The sequence below is a fragment of the Kwoniella pini genome, chromosome 4 (assembly GCF_000512605.2).
Source record: "Kwoniella pini CBS 10737 chromosome 4, complete sequence".
Lineage (NCBI taxonomy): Eukaryota > Fungi > Basidiomycota > Tremellomycetes > Tremellales > Cryptococcaceae > Kwoniella > Kwoniella pini.
This window is the reverse complement of record NC_091719.1, coordinates 1-18,795: the sequence shown is the minus strand read 5'-3', so window position 1 is coordinate 18,795 and position 18,795 is coordinate 1. Positions and strand designations below refer to the sequence as shown.

Here is an 18,795-nt window from a genome sequence, read left to right as displayed (position 1 = left end):
ACCAGGAACTACTCGTAGTGGACGTTGATGTCAGCTGCAAGTGAGATAATTGAAATGTCCTAGATTACCCGGAAATCACGCCAGCAGATGGACCGATGGCGACATATCTTGGATCGGATTTTACCGAGTGCTGACCAAGGTTACTTGAGTATTGCGTGATCATCGTACATCACACAGACGCTAGAATGTTCATAGGACCTCTCTCCCATATAATACCCAAGGTCAATTACCTTAAGATGTAGGTTTATGCTTCCAGCAGCCTGTTCAGAGAACCTAAAATATCCCATCCAAAAAGAAGTCTCAACATCATGTCTCCTACCGAGTTCATCAGTGTCACCTTTCCTAACGAAAACACCGAATTACACCCAATTCCAGGTGCACCCGTCGACCCCGAATTTCTTGTCAAATACGCGAGAGCTCTTGACGACAATGACTACAACTACACTCTCATCCCATACGGATCAGCCAGTTTTGACCCATTCACACTTGGTGCGACTGTAGCTGCCGTTACTAAAAAGCTGAAGATCATAATCGCTCTTCGACCAAACACCATGTATCCTACAGTCGCCGCGAAACAACTTGCAACTCTCGATCAACTGTCAGGAGGCCGAGTAGTAGTACACTTCATTGCTGGTGGGGACGACGTAGAACAAGCCAGAGAGGGTGACTTCTTGAGTAAAGATGAGCGATACGCTAGACAAGAGGAATACATCAAAATCCTTAGAAAGGCATGGGCATCGTCTGATCCTATAAATTGGGAAGGAAAGTACTACACGTTCAAGGATTTCCGAAACAACGTCAGACCCGTCAATGGGACGATTCCAGTATCTGTGGGCGGATCTTCACCAGAAGCTTATAGAATTGGTGGTGCTTTAGCAGACATCTTTGGTTTATGGGGTGAACCGTTGAAAGAGACAAAAGAACAAATCGATAGAATTTACGCTGCTGCCGATGCCGCTGGTCGAGCTCCAAACGACAGACCCAAAATTTGGGTCACTTTCCGACCAATCGTTGCTGAAACAGAAGAGCTCGCTTGGAAGAAGGCACATAATATTCTCGATTTATTGAAGAAGAACCGAGCTGGTCCTGCAATATACCCCACATCTGATAAAGCTCCTCAAAATGTCGGTTCTCAGCGGTTACTCGAGATCGCCAAAAAGGGTGAAGTTCAAGATAGAGCGCTTTGGTACCCTACCGTTACTGCTACAGGTGCTCGAGGAGCTTCTACAGCTCTTGTTGGATCCCCTCAAACTCTTATCGATTCCATCCTCGATTACGTAGATCTCGGTTGTGATTTGATCTCGATTCGAGGTTACGACAACTATTATGATGCTCTGGATTACGGTCGATACATCATTCCAGGTGTAAGAAAGGCCTTAAAGGAGAGATCGAATGGAGCTGAAACAAACGGAAACGGAGAAGAGGCAAACAGCGATAGACCTGCAAAGAGGGCAAGGGCTTTGAGGGATTAAAAGGTCTTATAGTTTCCGTAGAAATAGAGTCTGAATGCATTTCCATGATGCAGTTATTTATTCGGTCCATGATGATATGTGTCACTTTGCATAGAATCAGTGTTGTTCAATGCTACGAGACGTCTGAGCGAGATACATACATGCGGCAGGATATTATGAAAACAATCCATTCACGTCTGCAAGCGAAGATACCGGCCGAAGACGATGTTCTCGGATGTGACCGAAGATGACGCGATTTATCGCAATCATATTTCAGCTGCATTTCATGACGCAACCTGTCGGATAAATGATTTGATAACAATCGCATCAAGCTTGACAAAGCAGACAAGTCTGAACTTATGAATACGACAGAGATGACACGCTGATCTTTTGGATTTGCGGAGCATTTGTAGTCAGTCTGCGTGTGTTGTATAACGGTCAAGCAAGTAGCGATAATGACGACCACTACTGCCACAGTCGTCCAAGAGGCTACTACTCCTCGTCGTGTAGTCCACAGGGCACTTCTCGCTCGCATCCCACCCAAAGGGCAAAGTGCCTGGCAGCTGTCCAACTCTCATACTCTACCTGCCTACGAAGATCATCAAATTTTGATAAAAACATCATACGTTGCTCTTAACCCTTTTGACTGGCAAGGAGTAGCATTCAAATATGCAATAGGGGAAGAAGCTAAGGTCATGGGCAGAGATGGTGCAGGAGAGATTGTCGGTCTCGGGAAAGCCGTCAAAAACTTTCAGCTGGGTGACCGAGTGAGTAAATGAAGACCTGTAAGGGTCGAGCAAGTAGTGCTTACCTCGTTTACGCAAAGGTTTGGTTCTGCGCAAATTCTTCCGCGTCCCATACGGGAGCTTTTCAGGAATACTCTGTACATTCAGCTGCTGAAGTCGGTCATACGCCTGATCATTTATCGGATGAAGAGGCAGCTACCCTTGGGACCGGTCTCATAACAGCTGGAGTAGCTTTATTCAGGACGTTAGGTTTACCACTTGACTCATTGAAAGTGAACAAAGAAGTAAAGAGGGAAAAAAATGCACCATGGGTTCTGATATGGGGAGGCGCTGGAATCACGGGTGTATACTTGATCGAAATAGCTCGTCTGCTTGGATATAGGATCATATGCTCTGCATCAGCGGTAAATCATGAGTACATCAAGTCCTTAGGAGCCGATGTAGTTTTAGACAGGTGGTCGGAAGCAGAAGGGTTGGTTGAACAGATAAGAAAAGAGACCAATGACGATGTGAGTAGCCTTCAGATTCCTTCTCATGGTCTCCGCAAGTAGCTCATCGAGAACATAGGTTCGAATCGCTATCGATAATGTTGGAAGTACAACAGCTTCATTATGTCAACAAGTCCTCCGAGGATCAGCTTCTTGGCGCAAAGCAGCGGGAATTGAGGCGGATAGCGATGATCAAGAAGAATCAGCCAAGCTTGTTCCTCTTGCCGGTTCACCGAAGCTGTCTATCGATACAGAAGACATGATTAGAAAAGTCGAGCCACTGCGTATTAGCTTTTCGACTACTTTTTACGGTCATCCTGAGTTCAGTCGAGCGCTGCTGGACCGTTTTGACGAGCTTCTCTCGAACAAACTACTTTCTCCCGCTCGTATACGCTTGGTCGAAGGTGGTCTGCATGGAATTGAGAAGGGATTAGAAGATTTACGGCATGGCCGAGTACAAGGTGGATATAAATTAGTCGCTCGTTTGTCAGATACTCCAGCTCAAACGACGGTCACACTTAAGCGAGATAGGATTTCAGCAGAAGCAGAGGTTCGAACGACTAGTGAGAAGCGTACTAGGAGTGACACGGAGCAAGATACGCCAAAACCTAAACGAGTCAAGGAGGACATTGACAAAATTGACCCAGGAACCAAGGAAGCGTCAATGAACCGTTCAGTGATAACGGTATAGTCATTAATCGATACAGAACTCATTAAATATTGTTGTAGCATTATGGACACGCATGCATGAATGAGACTGATCACCAACGTCTGGGCTGGAGCTGAACGGTATGACTGAAGGACATCTGCAATCCCACATGCGCAGACTGATTGAGAGGAAAAGTCGGGCCCTGCCTATGACAGTTTCCGCCGGCGACTATCTTGTCGTGACTGATATTAGCACTGTGAGCGACAGCTTACCGTGGCTAATTACTGAGAGTGATACTGTCAAGAATGGGCAGACAATCTCGCTGCATGTATGCGGGAATATGTGACTAAGCAAAGAGCTAGGGGACCCAATCGATATATTCCGAGCTTGAAGAGCAGTATATTGCTCGATGATTCTTGACAAAGAAACAATGCCAAAGGGTATTAAACATACACTTTGCTATCGCATGCTTCGAGGTGGAAGATTCTTAAGCAGTTGCGAATCCATTGAGGTTTAGAGCTGTGATGTTAGCGTTGCCGCTAGGCAGATAGTATTTGGCTGCGTTGCGGTAATCGAAGCGCAGCTTTTGGTTGTGTAGTACTGACAGTAGTCTAGCAACAGTGTTCACAGGATGTCGCCTCAAGACCGAAGGGTACCTGCCCGACTGCCTCTGTCTCATGCCCCGTCGGCCTATAAGAGTATCCTCGGCTAGCTTTGCATCGTGCAGTATGCGTCTCGGCCACAGCTAACCAGCTGTGGCTTTACGTAAGCGCTCACACTCCACTGTCGTCTGGCAAGATCGTTCTAATCTGGTAAGCAGGTGAGGTTGTTTTATTCAGCAAATGGATTGATTAGTCATCAGATTGTCTGTCTGACCGACCTAATCTTAGAAATCTATGCGTATAAGAAAGCCATTGAAAATGAATTCTAGCAAGATGCACAACCGATTGAACATCACAACGAACAATTCCATCGCAATATGTCTAAGATAGCTCTCGTACTCGGCTCTGGCCCTCGCGTTGGACAAGCAGTCGCCAACAAATTTCACTCAGCGGGTTATCGTGTTGCTACCGTCTCTCGAAGTGCTCGTACTTGCGACTCCGATGATCTCGTACATCTCACCGCCGACTTCACCGATACCACCTCTGTAGAGCCTATTTTTGATCAGGTTGAAAAAGTGTGGGGCAAATCACCTGATGTCGTTGTTTACAATGGTGTGTCTTCAAAACATACCCAGTTGAGAGTACTAAATTGACTTATCATATGACAGCTTACGCGTTCGCTTCCACTCATGCCGGCCCCCTCAGTGCAGACATCGATGAACTCGCGAAGAGTTTGAACGGCAACACAATCTCTCCATATCTTGCTGCTCAGATCGCCCACGCCAGAAACAAGAGCGTCACATACATCTATACTGGTAACGCCTTGAACACGCTAGTGGATCCCAATCTTACTGCTCTAGGAGCTGGAAAATCAGCCTCTGCTCACTGGATACAGGCGGCAGCAAAGGCGGAGCAGCTCAGACCAGCTAAGTGAGTATTCTCCCGTTAGGTTGCATCTGAAGTGAAAAGCTAACCTGGATTTAACAGATTCTATTACTGTGATCAGCGAACCCCTGAAGGCGATCCCTGTTACACCGGGTTGAAAGGCGAAGCTCATGCAGATCTGTATCTCAAGCTTGCAGAAGAGGAGGAACAAGGTGAACCGATCGTAGTTTTTCGAGCATAGGCTGATGCATTGAGCTATAACACTGGCGTGAGATCTTGGCTATACAAAGGGTTATTATGGAAAGCTTCATATCGATGACAGGGCATCCTTCACAATAGGTTGAGACGTGTCTTACTTTAATTATCCACGCAGGTTCAAAAGCAGCAATACCAGGAATAGAATGGTTATGGCCAGCATCACAGGGTTGTCTGGTATATCTCCGGCATACTGTAATAAAGTCTTTCCTACTTTCTCGTTGACGGTATCTTCCGTTTGAGGGATCTCGACTTCATGCTTAATCTCCACCTTATCCTGGTCAACCCCCTTGAAGTCCCCTGGGTGACTCTTCACCCACTCCGTCATACCTTTTATCAACTGTTGATGGTGTTCTTTCTGACCTTTGATGACAGCTGGTGTGATGGTCCCCTTCAGTAGCGATGAAGACGACCAGTCGACCTGTGTGGTACAATGTATCCTGGTAGCTTGTTTGTTGTTGAGGGAATCGTGGGTCAAACATGTTCTTGTACGAATAGTAAAACTAAGAATAACGGTCAGGCGATCGAACTCTATATAGACCGAATAACTCACCTTTTACCAGACGGTATGTCTGGCGTTTGCGTCTCAGATACTATTTCATATGATTTTTGTGGGTCGGCAATCGCTATCGTTTCGGAGCCGTTACAACTGGAACTCTTGGGTCCAATAGAGTTATTCTATCATATATCTGTCAGTCTTTATCCGGTCACGCGAAGATCAAATAGCGGTATTTGGGTTTCATACATCGACGTGAGATATGAGAAACCCCTGTGTATGGACGTACTTACCATGTGCATTATGTAGTTTAACGTCCTTCGCTGATTGCCTTCATCGCCGCTTCCCTCCCACTCAGATATTTTGAGCTCTGCAGTCATGGGTCAGCCAGCGTACAGCGGAAAAGAACTGGTCAAGCGACTCACCAGTAAGACCCTTATCGTTGGTGTAAAAGTGGTTGGTGAAGTCGGGATTGTGATAAAGTAGGTTAAACGTCTGCTCCATGTCTAACGGGAACTTCACATTCAAAGCCAACTCCTTATATTCCTCACCCGATGGCTTGGTAATTATTGGTATCGAGCCATCCCCGTCCCCAGATGCTGTGACTTGTGCCTCTCCTTCAGTATCCTGCTCGTCGATATCTATATTCTCGCTCTCCAACCCTTCTGCCTCGACGAATGCATTAAACCGGTCCGGTGAACGAGCTCTCCAACATTCCATAAGCGCATCGTATAGCGAGTCACGATTCCATAAGCTTCCGTATCCATAATGCTGCTCAACCCATTTATCATCGTCGTCTAGCTCTAAAACCCTAACATACACCGCGTTCTGTATCCACTTGGCTGTTGTCCCTTTCTTTATGCTAACAATATCGGATAGCGAGTGAACCTTCATGGTAATTATGCCCAAGATGTTGGAGCGGAAACAGAGGTGATAGCGCGTGAGACATAGTCGACCGTGAACTAAAATAGAAGCTTGAAGGTCTGCTGCTTGAGTAGCAACAATAGTCATATAGTCATCAGGAAGCTTGAAGGAGTGAGCGGTCGAAGGGTCTGCGCCAAAGGACGTTAAAGGTTCCAAATCCATTCGCTTCGCGAAATTCTTCTCGAATTCTATTTGTCGTTGGTTAAGATTGCTATCGCTCGCTTTATCGCTTACAGCAGTGACGAAGGATGCAGAGGTGGATGTCATGCCGGATGTCGATGATAAGGCTGAGGTCGAGGTCATCGCGGAGGATGCTACATCCAATGTCAGTAGACATCTAAATAGCGTTCAGATAAAAGGGTTCATGTGACATACTGGTTCCAACGGAGATCCCTCGAGGCCGTGTCTCCGATCTAAGTGCATCAGACACATTGAGCGGGACAGACTCCGTTGAAGATGGAGGACCCAGCTGAGGCTGTTCTTCTAAAGTGGGACTCATGACGTAGCAAATATAGTTTGATGTCGAGGAGAGGACGGCGAGTTTATTAGAGTGTTTGAGTGTATCTTAAGCTGGAAAGACAACCAGAAATTCCAATACCAATTGACTTCAGTATAAGGGCTTGGAAATCACTTGCTTGTGCAGTGTCATAGATATATCAATTACACGTAGGCACAAGGGACGTCATCCTAGAGTGTGATAGTGAATGTTGATGTCAGAGGAACCAAGTTGTCACATGCCCAGGCCTACTGAGGTCGTGCTGGGATTTGGGGGATCAGCCGATTGTCAACCGTAGTTCAGGTGGAGTGGTAAGGGCTATAGTATGTTTACGAGAATACCGTGCTACACAAACGTAGTCCCTTCTATGCATAAGACAGGCGACTGCAGGTGTCAATTCCATCATCCATCCATCCATATCATCGTCATCGTCAGGATCAGCGTCATCGATCCAGTGTGTACCTGACTAACATCGTGTGACAAACACGCGAGAGCCGCGTTGCAAGCCGTTTCTTCTCTCACTATATCGACATACATACACATTTACCTGCAACTACAACTTAGACTCCCTTGATCTGGTGTGTGCAGCCTCATCTTTCAGATCATCCAATATGATGTTGGATGCATTCTCCGCAATAAGCAAAACAACACTAGTCGTGTTCGTTCCAACATTCGATGGACAGATTGATAGATCTGGAGGGGAGATTCAGCTTGATACGTTGCAGTGAGTAGCCGGAGTAACTTACCAGCGACCTTGAGATTCTTGACACCGTAGACGTTCAACCTAGAATCTACCACACCCCCCCTTTGGCGCTCCTTCATCGCACAGGTACCAATCGAATGGTATGCGGTTGCGACGTTTTCCTTAACATACTGCTCAATCGCTTTGTCGTCTTCGGCAGAATAGGCGATGCTGTCTTCCTCCACGGGTTTATCCGTCTTATTGAGATCTCCGGGATATCGAAGTCTTGCAGGAGAGTCAGGGTCAAATCGCGGATGAGAATCAGCTTCTTCGCCTTCGTAGAACGGCAACCGACGACTGAATTCTCGTTGCCTATTACTTGAATGTCAACGCTTTCCGCCGTATATCTGAACCGCAACACTTCGCTTACTTTTTGTAATACCACACATGGACAGGCAGATCTTCAGGTCGGGTAAGAAATCCAGTAATGGCTCGAGGAGCAGCGAAGGGATCAGATGAAGTGATGTGGATAGAACCTCTTGATGCGGGATCTGGATTATAGGTCGTAGGTCGTAAGAGCAATGTGCAGGACCAGCTTTGGTGAGTAACTCACAATTATGGAACCCCCCGACACAGAAATACTTTCCATTCAGAGGTGGACGATATGAGTAGAAGTATGGAAGGATTACTGGCGCATTAGACTCGCGTCAGTGTCACTGGAACGCAATAAGCCGTTGTCAAGATGAATGATTTACCGTTGGAATACAAAGGCTTGTCCGGCTTGTCAGCTCCAATTCTCTTCCAGTAAGCTGCGAAATCCGGGCCCATGGAATGGATCTCTTTCTGTGTTGGTCTGATCTTCATCCCATAATCAAAACCATTACTCGCAGCGATGCCTTTTCCGGTACGATCATATTCAGCATCAATTACACCTTTGACACTGTCAACACCTCTTGCGTATTCATCAAAAGGTTCATAAGCTCCTTCCTTCGCGCGGTACATCGGGCAGATAAGCTGGATCAAGCAGCAGTCAGAGATTATGACTAATGACTACAGGGCGCCTCAACTTACCTGATGATCATCCAGGTCGTGTCCTACACCTGGGAGGTCGACCTTGACTTCTATCGCCGCTTTCTGGAGTATATCAGGACTGCCAACACCACTTCTCTCTAATACTGCCGGCGTTCCAAGCGCTCCACACGTGACGATGACCATCCTGGCCGCCTTGACATCCTTCGAATACCTCTCTGTCTTTCCAAATGCGGCTGAAGGCTGATTGTCTCCGATGACTCGCACTCCTACGGCCGTGGATTTTTCGAACACCACCTTCTCGATTGTTGCTCCTGTTACCACTGTCAGGTTCTTAGCTTGGCTTGCATGCAGGTAGGCGTCTGCTACATTTGACCTCTTCCCTCTCTGTGTAATCAGCTTTGGCTGCAGGATTCACGTCAGTCCGAGGGTTCTTGTTCAGGATAATCTGATATGATACCTACCTGGTGGCCGACTGAGATTATTCAGGAATCAGAGTTCATCATTATTGACGAAGTGGAAAATTTAACTCACACCCATGACCAGTACGGTAATTCGTGATATTGTCACATTCCTCAGCATCCTTCAATACCAGTCGACAAGCCTTAGCGTAAACGTCACCGTATGAAACTACATGTCTATGAGAGCGTAAGCGGGCTTGCCATACGTGTACACCAAGACACGTATAATATGTAGACCTACCCTCCTCGTGAAACCTCGAAAACACCTTCATCAGTATGAGGAGAGCTTCCTGACTTTTCCGGACATGAGTAATTGATAGACTGTATTATTGGAGATCAGCATGTGCATATTCCATGTGGCATATATAGGCTTACTTTGCGAATAAGCGGCTCCAAGTCCTTGTATGTCCAGCCAGGCTGTTTCCAGTCGTCAAAGTCAGACGCCGCCGGAGTGTTGTACATCTATGTCTTTATAAGCTTGGTTCAAGGCGTTTCCCTCTATTCCAGTGGAATACAGAGAGATGGACACTGTGACAAGCCTCACAAGCGTGTTGATACTTGTTCCACCTCTACGTCCAGATGTCAAATTCAATCGGCAGTCAGAAGAAAAGGTATAACGGGAAACCTCACCCTAAAATGTTCCCAACTGGAATTCTTGGTTGACGACCTCCAAGCTTATCCTCTGGTTCACAATCCAGCCATTTCACTAGGCAATCACATACAGTCTCAGCTTACAAGGCGGCAATACGCACATATGGCTCACGCACAGTATGGGTTCTTCTGAAAGAGCCAGAACAGACTGTCGAGCGGACCTGATATACATCCTAGTATTAGTAGCACTCCATGTAGATTTGCACAGCAGTTCCACTTACGCGTGAGTCGGTGGACATCTCGGTTATCAGGTCCTTGTTCTAACAGTAAGATCGATAGATCAGGTCGAGATTCGGCCAGTCGGGTAGCAATGACACAGCCGGCACCTCCCCCTGTAGTGATCTCTCCGCTTCAACTACAAGAACAGATCTCTTATATATTTTAAAAGCTCACCTCCGCAGATGATTACATCAGCCTCATCTGGACATACGTTTGTGATCAGCATGTTTTGTTAGATGCTGACATTATATGGATCAGTTTAATAAGCTAGAGAGATATATATAGCGTTTCCCTAAACTCGTGGAAACCCGCGTGAAATATCTCGGGGCAATCCTGGTCCGGGCGAATACCGGTCAATCTTCAACCGGATACCGAGAGAATAACGCGGATGACTGCTGAAATGCAGATTGAGCAGATTCTTCTTGCTCGTCACAAACTGGCAGAGATGCATGATAACGACCAGAATACAGGCAGAGTCGTAATGAGTTATACTTGGTTATTGATTGACTACAAATCCTTCACTTCAAGCAGAAAAGTCGTAAGCAGCCCACAGGACTTGAGGAGGGGAATCTGGCCCGAAAATTTGCCTGTCCATTTGCCCCCATTCGGGTTGGTTGATACCGTCAATCCATTGCTGCGGCTCAATGACCAAACACCCATATTTCTCAACGTATCCGTGTCCTTGACTAGCTTTTACTGGAATCGTACCGTTCTGGCCTCCGCAGCTATAAATCTGCAAACTCTGTTGGTTTGTTCGCAACGTCAAAGTAATGCCGGTATCAGCGGACGTTAGCTGTAGCACGGGACCTGAAGCGTCTTCAGGCGAAGAGTATGGGGGGCGGTCAAGGATGAAAGCGTTGTCGATGGCGGTACAGCCTTCGCCACATTGTTGAGAGTATAGAGCTCCCTCATATATCTGTTTTGGGGAAGTGAAGTTCAGGGGTACCGATGGTGATTGCCAGGGGTATTTGACTGAGGACAGACCTCCGGTGGGAACAAGGATAGGGTCGATATCAATAATGCGATCTGCGTAAGGCATGTATAGAGTATCGTTCAGTATAGTAGGAGATTGAAATGCACCGAGATTCCAGTATATATGGGTTGAGAGCATGATTGGTGTGTAGTCATCGAGTGAGACTGAGACTATACGGGTCGTAAGGCGAGGTGGTGAGGTCACGGTATAAGTAACATGAGTAAGCTGTCCTAGGGCTTCAGCCATGATTTATTGACGATTATCGAAAGAAGAAACTGACGACTGCACCTGGAAATCCTTGTTCACCGCTGGCGTCCAATAGAGTAAACGTTACACTGGACGTATTGTATTGGGTCAACGTCCAGTTTCGCTGCTCTGTGCGTCAGCCAAAATACGCAGAATAACCCCATCCTTCACCCACAGCATCATAGCCCATAGTACCACCGTGTAAAGTGTTCTCTCCATCATGCTCGTTCGTGGGCACATGGTACTCGGCTTCTCCTACGGTGAATGTGCCGTTCTTGATTCGATTCGCGTATCGCCTGTGCCAAGCATTAGGACGGGTAGGTCAGCAGGAGCGACTAGCAGAAAGGCTGGGACTTGATTCACCCGACAATTGCGCCAAAATACGTGTGATTAGTTGCAGTATCCTTGACGTATTGCGCTGGATCATCATATCCTACTACTACATCTCGAGGTGTATTGTTCTTGTCATGGACATAGAGACTTGTCAATCGGGCACCGTAAGGGATGAAAGTGGCGTTGATACCGTATGCGTATATCGTGTATGGCTGAAGTGCGTCATTATTGGCCAAAGCCAGAGTCGCTCCGGTTGCGAAGACCGTCAACAATGATGAGAGTAGCTTCATGACAATAAAGTGATCAGGGCGCTTTCAGAGACTATATCAGAGTACGGAAGTCATACTGGATATATATACATCGCAGCGGACATATCTTTCTCCAGATGGGGCCAACAGGAACCCGGTTGCGTATACAAGTTTAACCCCATGTCGGTCCCCGCATAACATCATATCTTCTTAGATCAGGTACCGACAATTTGCGAGCGGACGAAGTTCATGCCGACGTTTGCAGGTGTCAGGCGAACAGATAAGAAGATGGTAGTCTTTGTCAAATCTAGCGTTATCTCAAAGCACATGACCACGCATGACTTTGCTATTTCGGGAGTTCCTTCATGACGACACCATATATCATGTAATGTTTGGCGGGCCGATTGCCAAAATTGACCGCGCGATGCATGCGGGGGTGTCACTCCGCGGCGGACTGAATCTCCTTTAATCCGAGGTGTAGCTATGATCTCACGCTAACATCATGGACAGCTTCCGTCTGGACCCCGACAAATTTAAGAGAGGTGGACTCGAAAGATCAAAGTGGTAGACTGCCAATCTTCCGCTAGCCAAACAGCTGGCCCATAACATGCATCAGACATATCGCATGACAAGTCTATAAATCAGGTCGTATAAATACACAGGTGTCACTTCAGGTTGTGTAATTCCATTCAATGGTTTGTTCAGCATCTTCTAAACTTTCTACTCGGTTCTCTTTGAGCTGGTTGATTCGTCGATTGGACAATCGGTATTGTAGGTGTTGCAATATGGCAACGAATAAGCCTAGACTAACCAGGCAAAGGCATACTTTGAAGCCTCGTCTGTATAATGGTGCATCATCTCCACGTAACAGTTGACTGCCGACTAAGGCTCCCGAGTTGGCAGCCATAATAAAGAGGGCCATAGCAATTGACCGCTCCTGAGGGCTTCGGCAGTTGAGGGAGAGCCAGGTCGCATTGATAGGCTAACAATGTACATCCCAGGACCCGTAAGCTGATTGCGTCATTTGCAATCGGCCTGCACTCACGTGTGATGGAATCGAGAAGCCTTGAACCATGATCTGCAACCCGTATTTGAGCCATCTATCTGTGGAGAGGGATTTCTGTTGGAAAGCGACCCAGAAAGCCCAAACTAAAGTAAGGCCGGTGATGACCACTGGTCCCCGGATTCGTGTTCGATCAGATAAGAAACCAAAAGAAGCCGTTGTGACGAGTCCAATCCAACCAGACACCGATGATAGAGCGTTCGCCGTGAGTGCTAAAGGAATGAGCCATCATTAATCTTTAAGCATTCCCCGTCTCATTGCGTCATACTCACTGTCGAAGTTGAAACCCTTGATCAACGTTGGACCGTACGTCCCAAGCGCTCCGGTTTGTGAGATGAGGCAGATTGCTATCAATACATGTGGCCAGATCCTCCAATTCGCTAATGTATCCCGCACATCCCTGAATGTGATTTGATAACTGGATGCGTTATTCTTCGCATCATCCCTGACCATCCTTGCAGCTAAGATCTTCTCTTGACGCGGGGTCCAAACACGAATTGGCAAGAAAAGTGGTCTGGGCTTGAGGGGCGAGGCAGGAAGGAATAATAACAATAAGACCGCAACAAAGATGGACATGCAGCCCTCCACGATCATGAGCCATTGCCATCCTTTGTGCTGAGGGAACCGTGTACCCATGGGAAGAATAGCATAAGCCAGAAGTCCTGAAGTAGCGCTTGCAAGACCGTTTCCAATGAAGAAAATAGAATTTCGAGTTGCCAGTTCGGACCGTTTATAGAATGTTGAGATGATGAAAAGAGCACCTGGTACAATCAGTCAGTAAAGCAAGATGCAAATCAAGGCATGTCATAGCTCACCTGGAATATATCCGCACTCTGTCACACCCAGCATAATTCTAGTCGCTAAATACCCACCATAGCCTTTTTGGAAAGCTTGCAATGCACCCACGAGCCCGAAAGCGAGAACTTGAAAAGATATCCACACCTAATCAAGCTTGTTGTTAGCATTTAGCATTTAGCATTCAATGGACTTTCGGTCTGAGCTATCCACTCACTCTCGGCCCGACACGCTGTAACATGTAGTTTGACGGGATCTCGAGAAGGATGATACCCAAATACAGCAGCGATTGACCGGTGTTGAATTGATCTTGAGTGATTCCTACTGACTTGAGAAATCCATCGGTCAAGGCATTGGATATGTTTCCTCTTTCCAGTTGGAAAACATAGAATCCCAGGAATAACAACGGCAAGACACAGAAGTCGATCTTCCTGACTACCGATCGTTCTTCAGCATCAGTCCACGTGAACCCAGGCTCAGCGATGACGTCCGCACCAAGGTCTAAAGCAGGAAAGTCGTTTCCGTCGAGGCTCTTCTCATCGGAAGAGGGCAGTGTGACGGATGCCTTTTGCTTGTCAAGTAGTACGCTGGTCATTTTCCCAATAGTAAAATCAGATCTCTTGCTGAAAAGGGCTAGGTTTAACACACAGCGATTCCAGCTGATTCGTATTATACCTTTCATCGGCTTGTCTTTTTTTCAGCTCGATGTCATATGTATGCGGATCTTATCATCACTTCGAGGGATGCGTGATAGCACGCCTTCCGTCGAGCTCCTTAGCCATTCCGGCAGTCATATTAGCTCAATGGCTTAGTTGCATGCCAAGCTATTCTCCACCAAGGCAGATTAGTCGGAACGCAAGGAAAAATGGAATGATGAAAATAAACTGACTCCTGAAAGTCTCGGTCCTAGCCAATCGGCAATTATTAAGCCTTATCTGGAATTATCATCGATTATCTGGAATTCTGCTATCTCGGCAAGACGTGATACTAATCAAGTGTGAAATATATCGCTGCCAGGAAGGATGATGACCCTGTAAGTGAGCACGATCAAGCAGTGATAAAAAGCGATTGCGCAATATTGTGGCGGACATCACGCCATCTCGCGCCAATGCTTTGTTGACAATAACTCCAGTAGTAACCGAACCTCCGCTGTATCCCGAGATCTAACCGGTTAGATATCGTTATATTCTAGTATGATATACTAGTACACATTCCACTAAAAGCTTTTCATTTTCGTCACCTTAAGCTTATAGTCTGAAGCGTCAACATGTCTAAGAGACCCAATTTCTTGATTGTAAGTAAAGCTGATAGCGAAGAGCAGGTGTACCTAACGCTGATCGCCATCTGTACTAGATCCTAGCTGATGACCTGGGATTCAGTGACATCGGCGCGTTTGGCTCGGAGGTGACTTGATTCTTTGGTAGATACAATGACTTTTTGCTGATTTGAAAGAAAGATCTCGACACCGAATTTAGATAAGCTGGCTCGCAATGGTCTGAGGCAGACAGGGTTCCACACGGCATCAGCTTGCTCACCCACCCGGTAAGTGATAAATTGCTATCCGGTCGACATAGCTGACGTCACTACGGATAGATCTATGCTGATGAGTGGGACCGATAACCATCTGTGAGTAACGGTACAGTCCTCCAAGATGCCACCATCATTGATATCTCTCACAGGGCCGGTCTCGGTCAGATGGCTGAAACGATCGCTCGTGATCCATTCTACCAGGGCCACAAAGGATACGAAGGTATGCTAAATGACGTGAGTTGCTGATACAGCAGTGAAGAAACTTTGATGGAATCTCGACTAATCGATATGTAGCGTGTTGCAGCTCTGCCAGAGATTTTGACTGATGCTGGGTACGAGACGATCATGTCTGGTGAGTGTCCTGCTCACGTCAATCACATCCTATGACTAATAACCCATCGTCAAACTCGATAAGGAAAATGGCATCTTGGTCTGCCCAAGCACGCTCAGCCCTATGCTCGTGGATTCCAAAAGGTGTTCGGTCTGTTACCGGGTGCGGGTAATCATTGTGGGTGACGTAGTATTACAAGTCAAGATGTTGACTAACAAGTCTGCGTTTTTCCCCAGACCTATATGAGCCTTACCTTGATGACCAGACCCCAGCCATGAAATTCTTACCTCCTCTGTACGTCGAAGGAGCCGAGCAGATTTCTCACAAAGATATACCTGGACCATTCTACTCCTCAACATATTTCACGGACCGAATGCTCGGATTTTTGGAAGAGAGAGATACAAGTAAACCTTTCTTTGCTTACCTGCCGTACACGGCACCTCACTGTGAGTTGCAACTTAGAAAGCGCTTGATGATCCCGTATCAGACGCTGAGGTAGAAGAAAACGACATGACAGGGCCACTGCAAGCTCCCGATGATGAAGTGGCAAGGTATAAAGGTAGATACGATGCAGGACCTGAGGCATTAAGGCTAGAAAGATTAGAACGACTGAAGGAGCTGGGACTGATCTCAAGAGATGTACGTGCCAGTACATGTCTAACCCGACGCTCTGGGCTAAAAACTGCTTGATACAGGTCGAACCGCATCCCGTCATGAGTCCATTCGGCTACAAATCATGGAACGAGCTGTCAGCCGAAGAACGTGCCATCAGTGCCAAGAAAATGGAGGTGTACGCGTCTATGGTGACCGTCATGGACAAGGAGATTGGAAGGGTCGTAAAGCTACTCGAAGATAGTGGAGAGCTGGACAATACCTTTATATTCTTTTCTAGCGACAATGGAGCAGAAGGTGCACTGTAAGTAGGAGAGCAACCGGGTCTACTTCGTTGCTGACGTCGGATATAGTCTTGAGGCTATCCCAGTCATGGGGGATATGATCCAAAAGACTGTCGAAAGGTTCTTTGACAACAGCATAGAGAATATCGGCAGGGGTAACTCGGTGAGTGCTATTACGAACTGCTACCTAGCGCTTTGCTGACCCGTTTTCAACAGTGGACCTACCTAGGACCTCATTGGGCACAAGCCGCGACAGCGCCGTCTAAGATGTACAAGGCTTGGGCGACAGAGGGCGGTATAAGATGTCCTAGTATAATACATTACCCACGATTGGGAGGATTGCTCGATCGAAGTGATGCCATTACTCATGAGTTCACCACGATAATGGATATTTTGCCCACTGTCGTGAGTGTCATTGAAACGGCATAAATCTCGCAGGAGGGGCACAATGCTGATCAGTGCAATGAATGTAGCTTGATCTTGCCGGACACCAACATCCAGGAGGCGAGTTCAGAGGACGTAAAGTACATAGACCCAGGGGAAAATCCTGGGTGTCTTGGCTAGCAGGTAGAGAGAAAGAGGTACACGATGAGAATGCCGTACATGGCTGGGAACGTAAGTCGATCCTCATCATTCATTAGTCTCCGCTGATGTGCGCTGGCAGTCTTCGGGCAAGCTGCTATACGGCAGGGCAAGTGGAAGGCGGTATGGCTTCCTCCACCCACTGGTAAGGATGAGTGGTTGCTTTTTGACCTTGATGCCGGTGAGTCGTATAATGCGGTCTCGATCACAATGTCAGTCACTGATGGACGACCAAATGTAGATCCGGGAGAAACGAAGAACCTAGCGGGCGAGAATCCCGAGAAGTTACATCAACTTGTCGCATTCTGGCATGAATATGAGGCGGAAACGGGTACGATCGTCAATATGAGCAATCCCGCTGGTACAGGGTTTGGACGGAGTACTGGAATAAATTGGGATGACTGGGGCAACTAGGGTGTTTATCAGTCTTATGCGTCCGATCATCGGATCGCCGATGTTAGCGAAAGTGATAGAGCTTGCTCATAGACTTTGCTCGTTACATATGCATCGAGATCTCCCATAAGCTGTTGAGCCTGCCGCATTGCTATGCATAACAACTGGGCGAGCGCTAACGATGGCGCATCAAAAGGCGTCTTAGGGGTTAGGGGTTAGGGGGGTTAGGGGTTAGGGGTTAGGGGTTAGGGGTTAGGGGGGGGTTAGGGGGGTTAGGGGTTAGGGGTTAGGGGGTTAGGGGTTAGGGGTTAGGGGTTAGGGGTTAGGGGGGTTAGGGGTTAGGGGGGTTAGGGGTTAGGGGGGGTTAGGGGGGTTAGGGGTTAGGGGGGTTAGGGGTTAGGGGTTAGGGGTTAGGGGGTTAGGGGTTAGGGGTTAGGGGTTAGGGGGTTAGGGGTTAGGGGTTTAGGGGTTAGGGGGTTAGGGGTTAGGGGTTAGGGTTAGGGGGGTTAGGGGTTAGGGGGTTAGGGGTTAGGGGGGTTAGGGGTTAGGGGTTAGGGGTTAGGGGTTAGGGGTTAGGGTTAGGGGTTAGGGGGTTAGGGGGTTAGGGGGGTTAGGGGTTAGGGGTTAGGGGTTAGGGGGGGTTAGGGGTTAGGGGGGTTAGGGGTTAGGGGGTTAGGGGGTTAGGGGGGTTAGGGGTTAGGGGTTAGGGGTTTAGGGGTTAGGGGGTTAGGGGGGTTAGGGGTTAGGGGGGTTAGGGGGGGTTAGGGGTTAGGGGTTAGGGGGGTTAGGGGTTAGGGTTAGGGTTAGGGGGGTTAGGGGGGGGTTAGGGGTTAGGGGTTAGGGGGTTAGGGGTTAGGGTTAGGGGTTAGGGGGTTAGGGTTAGGGGTTAGGGGTTAGGGGTTAGGGGGGTTAGGGGTTAGGGGGGTTAGGGGTTAGGGGGGTTAGGGGGTTAGAGGGTTTAGGGGTTGGGGGTTAGGGGGGGTTAGGGGGTTAGGGGTTAGGGGTTAGGGGGGTTAGGGGTTAGGGGGTTAGGGGGGGGTTAGGGGTTAGGGGTTAGGGGGTTAGGGGTTGGGGGTTAGGGGTTGGGGGTTAGGGGGTTAGGGGTTAGGGGGGGTTAGGGGGGTTAGGGGTTAGGGGTTGGGGGTTAGGGGTTAGGGGTTAGGGGGTTGGGGTTAGGGGTTAGGGGTTAGGGGGTTAGGGGGGGGGTTAGGGGGGTTGGGGGTTGGGGTTAGGGGGTTAGGGGGGGTTGGGGGGGGTTAGGGGGTTAGGGTTAGGGGGTTAGGGGGTTAGGGGTTAGGGGGGTTAGGGGTTAGGGGGGTTAGGGGTTAGGGGTTAGGGGTTAGGGGGGTTAGGGGGTTAGGGGGGTTGGGG

At 47.9% G+C, this 18,795-nt stretch overlaps 8 protein-coding genes across 8 annotated transcripts; 4 read left to right on the top strand and 4 right to left on the bottom strand.

Moving 5' to 3' along the window:
• Nucleotides 1-308: 308 nt before the first annotated feature.
• I206_103005 (uncharacterized protein) lies at nt 309-1,472 on the top strand (the record flags this gene model as incomplete). The annotated part of the gene is made up of 1 exon (XM_019153754.1): nt 309-1,472. The coding sequence occupies one exon, from the start codon at nt 309-311 to the stop codon at nt 1,470-1,472; it is 1,164 nt and encodes a 387-aa protein (XP_019013915.1).
• Nucleotides 1,473-1,906: 434 nt separating this feature from the next.
• On the top strand, nt 1,907-3,376 carry I206_103004 (uncharacterized protein; the record flags this gene model as incomplete). Its single annotated transcript, XM_019153755.1, has 3 exons — nt 1,907-2,218; nt 2,278-2,706; nt 2,765-3,376. The coding sequence occupies 3 exons, from the start codon at nt 1,907-1,909 to the stop codon at nt 3,374-3,376; spliced, it is 1,353 nt and encodes a 450-aa protein (XP_019013916.1).
• Nucleotides 3,377-4,313: 937 nt separating this feature from the next.
• On the top strand, nt 4,314-5,062 carry I206_103003 (uncharacterized protein; the record flags this gene model as incomplete). Its single annotated transcript, XM_019153756.1, has 3 exons — nt 4,314-4,548; nt 4,605-4,866; nt 4,924-5,062. 3 exons carry the CDS (start codon nt 4,314-4,316, stop codon nt 5,060-5,062), a joined length of 636 nt encoding a protein of 211 aa, XP_019013917.1.
• A 120-nt stretch (nt 5,063-5,182) lies between these two features.
• On the bottom strand, nt 5,183-6,799 carry I206_103002 (uncharacterized protein; the record flags this gene model as incomplete). The annotated part of the gene is made up of 4 exons (XM_019153757.1): nt 5,183-5,579; nt 5,630-5,754; nt 5,866-5,942; nt 5,998-6,799. The coding sequence occupies 4 exons, from the start codon at nt 6,797-6,799 to the stop codon at nt 5,183-5,185; spliced, it is 1,401 nt and encodes a 466-aa protein (XP_019013918.1).
• A 746-nt stretch (nt 6,800-7,545) lies between these two features.
• On the bottom strand, nt 7,546-10,260 carry I206_103001 (uncharacterized protein; the record flags this gene model as incomplete). The annotated part of the gene is made up of 15 exons (XM_070202666.1): nt 7,546-7,685; nt 7,739-8,046; nt 8,105-8,225; nt 8,288-8,362; nt 8,430-8,688; nt 8,746-9,108; nt 9,168-9,178; nt 9,238-9,341; nt 9,406-9,485; nt 9,540-9,626; nt 9,709-9,733; nt 9,795-9,870; nt 9,932-9,976; nt 10,037-10,147; nt 10,209-10,260. The coding sequence occupies 15 exons, from the start codon at nt 10,258-10,260 to the stop codon at nt 7,546-7,548; spliced, it is 1,857 nt and encodes a 618-aa protein (XP_070058767.1).
• A 297-nt stretch (nt 10,261-10,557) lies between these two features.
• Nucleotides 10,558-11,876, bottom strand: I206_103000 (uncharacterized protein; the record flags this gene model as incomplete). Its single annotated transcript, XM_070202665.1, has 4 exons — nt 10,558-11,232; nt 11,288-11,377; nt 11,429-11,549; nt 11,617-11,876. 4 exons carry the CDS (start codon nt 11,874-11,876, stop codon nt 10,558-10,560), a joined length of 1,146 nt encoding a protein of 381 aa, XP_070058766.1.
• Nucleotides 11,877-12,504: 628 nt separating this feature from the next.
• Nucleotides 12,505-14,287, bottom strand: I206_102999 (uncharacterized protein; the record flags this gene model as incomplete). Its single annotated transcript, XM_019153761.1, has 5 exons — nt 12,505-12,816; nt 12,880-13,109; nt 13,170-13,658; nt 13,713-13,839; nt 13,910-14,287. 5 exons carry the CDS (start codon nt 14,285-14,287, stop codon nt 12,505-12,507), a joined length of 1,536 nt encoding a protein of 511 aa, XP_019013922.1.
• Nucleotides 14,288-14,959: 672 nt separating this feature from the next.
• Nucleotides 14,960-17,445, top strand: I206_102998 (uncharacterized protein; the record flags this gene model as incomplete). Its single annotated transcript, XM_019153762.1, has 15 exons — nt 14,960-14,986; nt 15,046-15,096; nt 15,149-15,234; nt 15,286-15,318; nt 15,372-15,456; nt 15,517-15,574; nt 15,638-15,730; nt 15,790-15,999; nt 16,071-16,192; nt 16,249-16,469; nt 16,519-16,612; nt 16,666-16,854; nt 16,923-17,064; nt 17,114-17,212; nt 17,273-17,445. The coding sequence occupies 15 exons, from the start codon at nt 14,960-14,962 to the stop codon at nt 17,443-17,445; spliced, it is 1,683 nt and encodes a 560-aa protein (XP_019013923.1).
• Between the last annotated feature and the right edge of the window lie 1,350 nt (nt 17,446-18,795).